General features: G+C 35.3%; 1 protein-coding gene across 3 annotated transcripts in view; it reads left to right on the top strand.

Moving 5' to 3' along the window:
- The window catches only part of LOC144971142 (proteasome activator complex subunit 4-like), a 69879-nt gene extending 67134 nt beyond the window's left edge, over positions 1-2745 (top strand). For all 3 annotated transcript variants that reach the window (XM_078911602.1, XM_078911594.1, XM_078911612.1), the window contains 3 exons: positions 1-13; positions 1076-1312; positions 1898-2745. The exon at positions 1-13 is cut by the window's left edge and continues 62 nt beyond it. In XM_078911602.1, the coding sequence (XP_078767728.1) occupies positions 1-13; positions 1076-1312; positions 1898-2032 (385 nt within the window). In that variant the 3' untranslated portion in view covers positions 2033-2745. The remainder of the gene's footprint in view (positions 14-1075; positions 1313-1897) is intronic.
- Positions 2746-12329: the final 9584 nt, after the last annotated feature.

Here is a 12329-nt window from a genome sequence, read left to right as displayed (position 1 = left end):
CAGGGACATGAGGGTGAGGACAATGTTATTTATAGTGCTCCACTCCACCTCTTTTCCCATCCCTTTTGCTTGTCATTCTAATTGATGAAAACTGCTTTGCAACTCACCAGCGTTTTATACAAAGGGAAGCATGCAATTGTTACTGTTCGGCTCTGTGATCTAGTGGTATGAAAATCATGTGCGGCTATGTGGTCTAGTGGTATGACACTCGCTTTTGGATCGGAAGGTCCTGGGTTCGAGCGTCCGTCGGCGCATAGTTGAGTCCTTGGAGAAGGCTCTTTACTGACATTCTCTCACCGTACTCAGGTGTAAAATGAGTACCTGGCCGTTAACAGCGTTGTCTCTGTCCAAATAAATTATAACATCGCCTAACAGGCGTCATGTCCGGTCCTAAATGTTTAATGTTTCTGTTGGCCAGGGGCTCCTTGTAAAGCACTTTGAGCACATTTAGTGGATATTGCGCTATATAAAAGCTCATTTTAAAAAAAATTTTATTTTTAAAAAAATGAAAATCACCTCCAGACCTGCTCGGGTCATGCTCTGGGTGGTGCCCAGTTGATTCCTTGGAAAAGACTCTTTACTCACATTTTCTCACCATTCTCAGGTGCTAAATGAGTAACCCACCATCTTGCAGCTGTCATATCTTTTTCACACATATTGAGTGTTGCTGTAAGCCTGGGACCCCTCTTAAAGCACTTTGAGCACGTTTAGTGGATATTGCGCTTCATAAAAGCTCAAGCTCCAGGTTTTACTGCCTGATGAGGCTTTATGTGCTTCATGGTTTTAAAGGATTTAATCAAATATGTGTGTACAGAAACAACAAACAACCTACATTTCCAAAAAAAAATAAAAAATAACAGAATACAATAAACACCAAAAAAAAACCCCCAAACCACATATTAAAATTAAATAAAGCAAAAAAACAACATTAGAAAAAAAAAACAACCCGAAAAACCCCCCAAAAATCTGGCAAGAAAAAAAATAAGCCATCTGAGTTTTGTGAATGAAATTTTTCGAGGAATGATTATTTATATTTCTCTGTCTTTCAATCCTATTTTCACCTTTACGTCTACAGGCCCACTTTGAGCGTCTTCGTAAAACAAAAGTCAAGCTACCCAAACGCCTTACAGCCGCAAGCAGCAGCAGTACAAACAGCCGAGAGCCTGTGTCCCTTCAGAACTTGGTCCAACGTCATGCCGGAGTCCTGGGTCTCAGCGCCTACATCCAGGCCTACCCCTACGACGTGCCAGAATTTATCCCTCAGGTCCTGGTGGATTTGAGTGACCACGTCCATGACCCTCAGCCGATTGGGGTAGGTCATTGTTATCAGGATATCAGACAGGCCAACCCATGAGATTTGCTCTCATTCTTGATTTCCCCAGTTTCCAGCTATTTTCCAGGTTACATTGTATTTTATGCAGCGATGTGGTCTTGTGGTATGACACTCGCATTTCGGATCGGAAGGTCTTGGGTTCTAGCCTCGCTCGGCGCATAGTTGAGTTCTTGGAAAAGCCTCTTTACTCATAATCTCTCACCGTACTCAGGTTTTCAAATGAGTACCTGTCGGAAAATATATTGTATAATATCCCTTAATGGGCGTTATGTCTCGTTCTACATGTTTCATGTTGCTGTTTGTCAGGGACCCTTTGTAAAGCGCTTTGAACATGTTTAGTGGATTTTGCTCTATTTTATATTTGTCCAGCAAACCCACCACCACCACCACCACCATTGTTGTCATCATCATCATAATTATTATACATCAGTATCAATGAGTGATACTTAGAAAAAGTTAACGTCACAGTATTATCAATGCCATTAGCAAAAGTCCGCTTTTCCCCAGAAACATATTTAAAACAAAAACAAAATTCAAATCTTTCCACACCTCTACTGTCCACAGACAACTGTGACCAAAACGCTGACCAACTTCCGCCACACCCACCACGACAACTGGCATGACCACAAGAGGATGTTCACGGATGACCAGCTGGTCACGCTCACCGACCTTCTTATCTCACCCAACTACTACGCTTGATGTGAAGAATAGATGGTCTCTGTTTCAAAATAAAGACCAAAAAAGACTTTGTAGGAAGTATTGAACGAAAATGAATAGAACAGCTTCTAAAAAAGAACAAAATATGGATCAGGGAATGTTTTAGGTTCAAAACCTTTCTTCAGCCGACAACATGTACAAATAAAACAGTAATACTTCACATCAAATCCGAACAGTGTGTTCAGATTTTAAGTGAAGTTTATTTGCTTAAATTGTTTGTTTTTTTTTTTTGTTTTTGTCTTTTTTTTTTTTTGTTGCCTGAAAAAGGGAATGGGGAGTCCTCAAAGTCCTGTGGTAAATATTTTGTTCATTTTTGAAGCTGTGATGTATTCATTTGTGTTCAATAATTTTTTTACAGTCCACGGCTTGTGGCAGCATAGTATTCAAAAATACTTTTTTTTATTAAATTAAATAGTCCCTGACAAACGAGACAGAAAAAAAAATCTCATCAGGGCTGTATCAAGAATAACCTTTTTCCGATGTTTTTAACGCTTGCCTTGGAGCAAAAGACTTATTTACCACCATCATTACATGGGATTATACATAGACATAGACTACTGCTGACTGCCTCTGGGATTTTACTGATTCATGAGGCCGGTGCATGATGGCTAAAATCTTTTTTTTTTTTGTCTGCTGTATTTCTGGATAAAATGAAATCTATAGATTTATTTCTTTACTTAAAAAAAAATGAAAAATCTATTTAATTCTTTTTTTTTCTTTTTAACTTTTCATATTTATTCGTAAATGAAAGAAGTTTAAGGAATAAACTACTGATAATCATTGAAAGATAAATAAATAAAAAAGATAAAATACACATTTTTTTTGTTTGTTCCTAGTCTGGGGGCAAATTCTTGAAAGATTTATGTGGGTACCGGTACAATATTTTTTTTCATTAATTATGATATAAAATTAATGTAAAAGGAAAGTTTAGCAATAAGAAATGGTCATGTGATGAGATTGCCAGATAAAATAATCATTTTTCTGTAAATATAATTCAAGAATTCAAAGATTGGGACATCACAAGCCTCGGATTTTACCGGTTGTCTCAAAACAGTTTTATGTCAGGGTGAACGTAATGTTTAAAATTGAATTTAAAGTCTAAAATATAAAATTTGAATTACCATTAAATGGTTTCATTGGGAAGAATGGGATTCGTTTCTTTCATTTCAAGTCACGTAATTTTCTGTCTTCTATTTATTTAAACATTTATCCCGCTTTTCTTTACCTAGTTTATTAGGAGATGATACTAGATTGATAGGATGTGTCACATTTTACAAATTTAACCCTTTACTTTGGGAGATTGCATTTTACTTTAACCCGAATTTGCTTAAAAAATATATCTAAGACAGCGGTAACAGCGATGTGGCCAAGGCTTTATTAACACTGTTAGCGTTTTGTGGATGAAAATGGTTTGATGTGCAGTTATAATTATGATAAATAAACAATGCGAGAGGAGATAATTTGACAACCAGTCAGTCCTGTCATTAAATTAATGTCTCCTTAACAAGTATAGAAAAATCATTACGTTCTTTATGCTACAACCAATATCTTTCCTATTCAGATTTTTTTGTTTGTTATAGACATTAAAAATGTTATACTCATGTTATAGAATTCTTTTTTTCTAAACAAAATTGTATATAATAACTTACTTTTTAAATAACTTTTGAGCTTATGTAAAAAAAATAAAAATTCTTTTGAATGCGTATGACTTAATGTGAAAAATGTTAAGGATAGCTAGTAATTATAGAGTTAAATGCGGGTGGTTGGATGGGAGCATCACCCTTGAATCATATACCTATGATGTTCGCATGGGTGTACGATCCGATAGTGATGTCGTTTCTTTTCTCTTTACTAGCCTATCCTGCTTCTTTGGTTTGTGATTGTATTTTTGACAGGGGATATTTTTTTTCCTGTAAATCCTCTGCCTGTTTGTTCTTGGTTATTTATAATTTAGCTTATGATATCTTTAGGTTATGATTTTGATTGACATTTGTACTATTTTTGTTAGATTGTTTGTTTTTTTGTTTCAGCGGTCTCTCATATAACCTCAATTGTGTTGGAAGAGACCTAAAGCAACAAACAAACAAACAAAAAATAGAGTTAAATGGATAAAGTGTGGAGATTTGTTATTTCAAGTGAGATTTCACCCGAAGGAAAAAGTAGCACAGTCTTTTTGCTTTTTACCCCGAAGGTACATAGTTCGATTCCTCACTGCATTGTGTGGCCTTGAGTAGGCTGCCTCGCCTTGCTCTAGCTGACTTTGCTGCGTTTTAACTGCAGCTGACGCCTGGATCATTCTTGTCTTCCCTTAGGAATTGATCCTAAAGACAAATTTCCCCCTTGATAATGAATAAAAGGAATTAAGATTTTGTAAAAAGATTTTTTTTTTTTTAGACTTTGAGATGACACAGCGACAGTCAATTTGTTGTAATTGAACATCAGTCATTATGGTATTAACTCATTCAACCCTATCCCTCTCTCTTCGTGCTGTCTGTCCACTTTTACAAGAAATTAACCAAAAAGAAGGGAAAAAAACTCCGTTAAATTGGACTGTACAGGGTCTGACTCGACTATAGATCATGTAGAAATTAAAAACGGTAATATTGGTAATATACAAGAGATAAAGTGAGTAGGAAAGTGCCAGAAGACAATAGAGAAGAAAAATTTTCTTACTGGTACGACAACTCCGCCTGCCGGGGAGAGCGTGACTCTACCATATGAGCTATCCACGATCCCAAAAAAATTAGTCTCTAACCCTAGTCATTATTAGAGCTCTCAGTTCCCGACTACTTGAGATCGCAGGTCCCACACACACGACTTCCGCAAAGTTTGTTGGCCAGCAATTAAGCTTAATAGCCAATATTCTCAACACAAACATATAACATATACATATAATTTGTTACTCAGAGAGAAAAAAAATGATGGGGTAAAAGTTAATCAATACCAGGATTGTCGGTGTTAGGGCTGAGTGAGTTCATCCATCATGAGGTTGACTTGGGATACCTACAATTTTTTTGTTTCATTTCCACGAACAAAAATTACCAGAGGGGAGAGACCAGTTCAAAGTCTTTGTTGACAGAGATACAAAACTAGCATAAGGGGACATTTAAAAAAAACAGAACTGTACTAAATGGAACTATATCCAGAAGCACTGCTGGAGAGAGTTGCAAAGTCATGCTTGATAAAGAATGAATCAATGCTCGATTTAATTATGATTATATTTAAATATACCGGTATTCCAATTTAGTTTGGCTAAATAAGATATGATATGATGTGATATGGGTAAATTTAATATTTGACTGAAGCGAAGCTTATAGCAATCTAACTTGTAAATAAATAGTGTGATTATTATTTTTAAAATTAAAAAGAAAGTTTTGTCATATGAACCGTTGTATATATATTATTGTCTTGTATTTCCATTGTACGAGTCCCACTGCTTCAAAAATGTTTAATGTCCTGGCGATTGCTTATCTTACCGGGGTTCCTTCTCATATTGATAAGAATGTTGTTCAGCTTTGTGAAAATCGGTCTGTGTAAAGTCGTCAACAGAAGCATAGCAAATTAGGTAAAATAAAATAAGTCCAAAGTGAAAGTAATCATCAACAATATTTATTATTTACTGTAGGAAAGATTTGCCTTGTATTTTTCTTTATCTTCGACTAACAGAAAAAGAATGTAAAGAGATGTGCCTCAAAAGACAACTTAACCCCTTAAAATTTCAATTAAAATAAAAATTACAAGATTTTCCTTCAATTTTGGATGAAATTCCGAAAATATGAAATACTGAAAGTATTATCCCTTTTCAAATATGTCTGTTTTGCTTCAAATGCTGGCCAAGAAAATTGGTTACTTGCTTTTTTTTTTTAGAAGAGACGTCTTTTCGCCATTTATTTTTTAAAGGAAATTGTCATATAAAACCTTAAAAGATAATATTCAAGATATAGTCTTATATTAATATCATTACACCTTGAAATAGATTTGGCTGTATATTACTATGCAAAATATCATTTAACAGCAATTACTTTTCTTTTTATCTGTGCATAGATTATAATCTGAAATGTATCAAAATGAGTCGTGATTTATGAATACGGCAACGCGATTTGTTCGTCCTGTGACTGTGAGAGATTGCATTTACTGTTTTCTGAACTAATCAAATCCAAAAACGTTTTGTCCGGTGCATTTGGATCATGTGTTGTGTTTAAATATTGTAATGTGTCCAATTATTGAAAAGTTTGTAGACAATTACTGTCACTTACTGTCTGACTGAGGGATCCAACAGATCTCTCTGGGTGGGGTTCCTGACCTCCCATAGTGGGCAGGGGGGTACATACTGTGTCTTCTATCCCCTTATATCTGTTTTCCAACATGCTTTCTCTCTTTGTCTGGGAATGAGATTACTTGGTTTTGTCCTGGCCCTGGCCGGAGTCCTAGCCTAGCTGGGAGGGAAACAGTCAAATGCATAGTTATTGTTTTGGGAGATGATATTATTTTCCTTGTAAATCATCTCTCTGTTATGTATTACTATATTTGTTATTTTGAATTTATAATGTAAGCATTTGAGTGTATTCCTCTTTGTTGGATTTTGTGCTTGTGTCCTGATGAGACTTATAGGTGATCTCAAACTAAGTACATTTGTGGTATGCTCTTGGAATCTACATCTGATCCCTATTTGTTCCCAGTTCCCCTATATCTTACTTTTTCTTGGGTGCTTTAATTGTAATTCTAGAACTCTTTACTATCCCATTTTTTTCCATTTTACTGGCGCTGATATAACCTAAATGCGTTGCAAGCGCCGTAAAACCCTTAAAAACAAAACAAAACAAACAAACCATCCCATTTTCTTCCTTTTTACTGGCGCTGATATAACCTAAATGTGTTGCAAGCGCCGTAAAAACCCTTTAAAAAAAAAAAACAAAAAAAACCCATCATAATTCATTCAATACTGCTCATGACATAATATTTTAAATGATAGTCAAATGATGGGTATATAGACCTCCACTATGCTATATCTTGTTATCGTTATACCTTGTACAATAACCCTCATATTCATCACTTCCTCCACCTTGCTTGCCCCTTCCCTCTTTTTTTCCCCTTCTTTTCTTTCTTGGTCGTTTAGAACAACAACAACAAATTGTAACATACATGTATGTATCTAAGTCTTTAGTTAACAGGAAAAGATTTAAACATAATATCTATTCTTTTATTTATTATTTAAAAAAAAAGATTTTCTTTTCAGCGTGAATTTAACTATGATTTTGATTTTATTTTTTAGATAATTAAATAATGTTAGATCTCCTTTAAAAAGTACCTAATGATATTTTAACATGCGTTTTTATAAGATTGATGGTTGACGTGGTGAGTGGAGTTCTGATGTTATCAAAAGAGTTTAAGTATAATAAATGTGTATAATTCCAAATATTTTGTATTATTATTATTTCAAATGTATTATACACGTTTTGTAATATATAATGTTTATATATTATTATATTATCATCAGCCAAGAGCTCGCCTTGAGATGTGATATATCTATATATAATAATCATAATACTAACCATTGAAAAGATTGGATAGTCGTAACGTTCACATAGGGTAGTGTGTTGTGTGTTGAAAAGATTGTATGGTCATAACGTTTACATAGGGTAGTGTGTGGTGTGTTGAAAAGATTGTATGGTCATAACGTTCACATAGGGTAGTGTGTGGTGTGTTGAAAAGATTGTATGGTCATAACGTTCACATAGGGTAGTGTGTTGTGTGTTGAAAAGATTGTATGGTCAAAACGTTTCCATAGGGTAGTGTGTTGTGTGTTGAAAAGATTGTATGGTCAAAACGTTTCCATAGGGTAGTGTGTTGTGTGTTGAAAAGATTGTATGGTCATAACGTTCACAGAGAGTAGTGTGCGGTGTGTTGAAAGGATTGTATAGTTATAACGTTTACCTAGGGTTGTATGCAGCGTGTTTTGATTTAATGGCTTAACCCTTTAACCACGAGCTTCTTTTTCATCCTAACTTGGCTCAATTTCTAACTTTATTTCTTACTAAGAGGGCAGTAACAGCAATGCGACTCGGACTTCTAGGACTTCAACGAAGCTCTCTTTTTGAAAAGATGTTAGGTCTGATTTTATAACCAGATAAAGACTGTTGGGAACAGGGATTGGAAAGGAAAGCAATTCAGACTAGTCTGTAAAGGGTTAATGTGCAATTTTATTTTTATTATGAATAAACTTATTTTTAAGGGATTGAAAGAGAGTCGGATAAAGAAATAGAACATGTTTGTGTGTGGTGTTTGTGTGTGTATGTGAGTGTGGGGAGGGGGGGGGGGCTTAGGCAGGGAGAGAGAGAGAGAGAGAGAGAGAGAGAGAGAGAGAGAGAGAGAGAGAGAGAGAGAGAGAGAGAGAGAGAGTATGTGTTAAGGGCTGGGATGATAATGTTAAAAATTTGTAGATAACCAAATAAAAGATACGGTGATGTCATAATACTTCATGTTTTGCGTCTTTGTACGTATAATATGTACTATATCGTCTGTCTATTCGCGTTTGAATCCATGCATTGAAGAATTTCATTAAATATTGAAACAAACTCAGGTTCGTTTTATAGTTCTTTTTTGATATGCAGGCAAAAGTATTTGACTATTGGGGTGACCTCCTATGATAAGCAGAGAGGTCACTTAAAGATCTGAAAAAGTGTGTATGCTGGGTGGGGTTCCTGACTTCCCATAGTGGACAGGGGGTACCTACTGTGTCTTCTTATATCTGTTTTCCAACATGCTTTCTGTCTTTGTCTTGGAATGAGATTATTTGATTTTGTCCTAGCCCTGGCCGGAGTCCTTGCTGGGAGGGAAACAGTCAAATGCATAGTTATTGTTTTGGGAGATGATATTTTTTCCATGTAAATCATCTCTCTGTTATGTATTAGTATATTTGTTATTTTGAATGTATAATGTAAGCATTTGAGTGTATTCCTCTTTATTGGATATTGTGCTTGTGTCCGGATGAGACATAGGTGATCTCAAACTAAGTACATTGATGGTTTGCTCTAGGAATCTACATCTGATCCCTATTTGTTCCCAGTTCCCCTATGTCTTACTTTTTCTTGGGTGCTTTAATTGTAATTCCTGACCTCCCATAGTGGGCAGGGAGGTACTTACTGTGTCTTCTATCTTCCTATATCAGTTTTCCAACTTGCTTTTTGTCCGCAAAAATTGTCATATTGCCTAACACTAACAGACGTCGAGTCTCGCCCTACCTGTTAAGTGTTGCTATTGGATAGGGACCCCTTGTAAAGCGCTTTGAGCCCGTTTAATGGATATTGCGCGATATAAAACTCCAAGTCTTGTTTATAAATACAAATGGGACCCGGACTGTAAAGTGTTAATAATCATCGGGTTTTATTTATGCTGGATATTGAAGTAGACATTAATCTGTCTTTTGGATTTGGAACTAAATGATTGATCTGATGTTAAATTAATGTGGATGTAATGATGAAAATCATTTTATTATGGATGTTGTCAAGTGCATTCCTCTTAGGCACTGACAGCAGCTGTGTAAACAGGTTGGCATGTGACGTGATCACCTACAGAAGTTGCTTGATTTATGGAGAAGTAAAATATCTGTCAGAGTGTGTAAATAAAATTTAAAAAAACAAACAACAAAAACAAAAACAAAACAACCATGCGCCGCTCATAAAGCGTGACTCGAACACAGAATCTTCCGATCCGAAGGTGAATTAATAGATAGAATGCGCTTGGCCAAGGAGTTCACAACCTTGCCATCCGGAAGTATAACGGACCAACACACAAACTCTGTGTAACCATGAACTTTTATAGTCTGGTTAATACAGTTTAGTGAGAACAACTCACAAACGCGGATGGCAAAAACAACAACAAAGGCCTGAGTGCGTCATCTGCATACTATCTATACCACTAGACCACGTGGTCTCACAACGTCTTTGTGTTCAGTATCAGACAAAGCACATGTAACTGTCAAGTTTATATATAGCTACACAGATATTCAATGCAAGGTGCACACTGAGCATTACATTATTTCCTCGATTGCACGCTGCCTTTTGGCGTTATGCACCGTGCACGTAAGAGCAATTCCGTTACAAGAAAGAAGACAGCAATCTGTCGTATCGACACTCATTGAGAATCTTGTAATAAACAAACAAAACAAACACCCACCACCAAAAAAAACAAAAAACAAACAAAACAACAACAACGCTACCCCTTCCCCAAACAAACAGAAAAATACAACCTCCCCCCCCCCCCCAAAAAAACAAAAACCCTAAAAAACCCCAACAAAACAAAATTAAAAGCAAATAAAATCAACAAGAAAAATCCCAAACAAACAAATAAAAAAACCCAACCCAAACCAATCAATCAATCAGAAACACCTGCCTTATCTTACGCTGGCCATTTTGGCGTTTACTTCACAGATCGATAGGATAAGATGATCCTAAAATTGCCTAATAATATGTGATCGATCGTATAGAAACGGTGTGATGTCGGAGGGGGTTTGACCGTAGCCATCGTAAAGTTATAGCCTGACACTGACCAAAAAAATGACGTCAAAATGTCAGTCTTTGGCCACACAAGAAAACAAATCGTGAGTTGTATTCAATAGTTCAACCAATGAAATAACTTGTTTCCACGAGCTCTATTAACGACAACTTACTAGGCGGTGCAAAAACCAAAAAATGACGCCAAACTGCCAGTCTTTTTGGATTTCAGTATCAGGCTTTTACATAACGATGGCTACGGTTTGACTCACGTCCTCCCCCCAAATACAAAAAAAAAAAAAAACCCCAAACAACAAGACAAGTATTTGGACACAAAAGAAAACAAATCATGAGTTGATAGGTTGAACTATTGAATACAACTCACGATTTGTTTTCTTTTGTGGCCAAAGACTGGCATTTTGACGTCATTTTTTGTTTTTTTGCACCGCCTCGTGAGTTGTCGTTAGTGGAGCTCGTGGAAACAAGTTATTTCATTGGTTGAACTATTGAATACAACTCACGATTTGTTTTCTTTTGTGGCCAAAGACTGATATTTTGGCGTCATTTTTTGTTCAGTGTCAGACCAGGAGTTTACAAATGCGCGATCGAACGTGGCCTTCGTGACTATCTTTTTAGAATAACGAAGGTCACGGATCGAACCCTGTAATTTCTAAAAAATATAATGCAAAGATCACATATCGGCATGCCACTTTGCCATCTGTGAAGTAATTGCATTATTTGAAGGGAATTTTGTCTCACTGAAAAGGAGTTAACAGTTATTTCTAGCTAAGTAACCGCAATTACTACAAATAGTAACATTGAAATATTATTATGGACTAATCCTACTTCAATCTTATTAAATTAAATGTTATTATGCCAATGCATTTGTCGCTATCGGAAGTCAATAATCAGTAGCGAGATGGCGGCTCGTGTCGAAAGACTGTCGATCTCATTATTATTATTATTATTATTATTATTATTATTATTATTATTATTATTATTATTATTATTATTATTATTATTATTATATATCATCATTATTATTATTATTATTATTATTATTATTATTATTATTATTATTATTATTATTATTATTATTATTATTATTATTATATTATATTATTATTATTATTATTATTATTATTATTATTATTATTATTATTATTATTATTATTATTATTATTATTATTATTATTATTATTATTATTGATGCTCATGCTTCTAAGTAAAATACTCATCTGTTCTGTCCGCCATATTAATCGTACAAAAATATAAACATATAATATGTTGCCCTAATTCATTTAGTGAGAAATAACTGTCCGACTGGCGGTCTCAAACCATTAACAAAGAGCTGGGTGACGTCAACTATTTCATTCTATACGACGGATCTATATTTGCAGGTCTGATCACCTAACGTGCATTGGTTTGAACGTATTTCAATGGGAGCGATCTATATTCAATCACGTGATTTATTGCTGTCCAACGATTGGACATTTCTGAACAAATGTAAACACGCTGCTGTTGTTTATGAAAGATATAAACATACCCATGTGTCAAGCCAATCGTAATGTAAGAACACTTTTCAACATGTAGATCACTTTGAGCACATTTTGCAATGTGACCAATGACCTCGAGCACACGGAAAGGTAATATAGATCGCTCCCATTACAAATACGAGCCCATAACCATTTGGGTTATCAGACCTTCAAATAAGTACACGTTGATTCTAAAGTAAGAGCCTTTTTTGCACCCTTCAAATGTTACATTAATAGACAAATATCTTTGTG

This window comes from Berghia stephanieae, chromosome 1 (genome assembly GCF_034508935.2).
Source record: "Berghia stephanieae isolate SIO BIC M18660-M18661 chromosome 1, UCSD_Bste_1.3, whole genome shotgun sequence".
NCBI classification, from domain to species: domain Eukaryota; kingdom Metazoa; phylum Mollusca; class Gastropoda; order Nudibranchia; family Aeolidiidae; genus Berghia; species Berghia stephanieae.
Note: the sequence above shows the minus strand (reverse complement) of the source record. Positions and strands in the feature narration are given on the sequence as shown.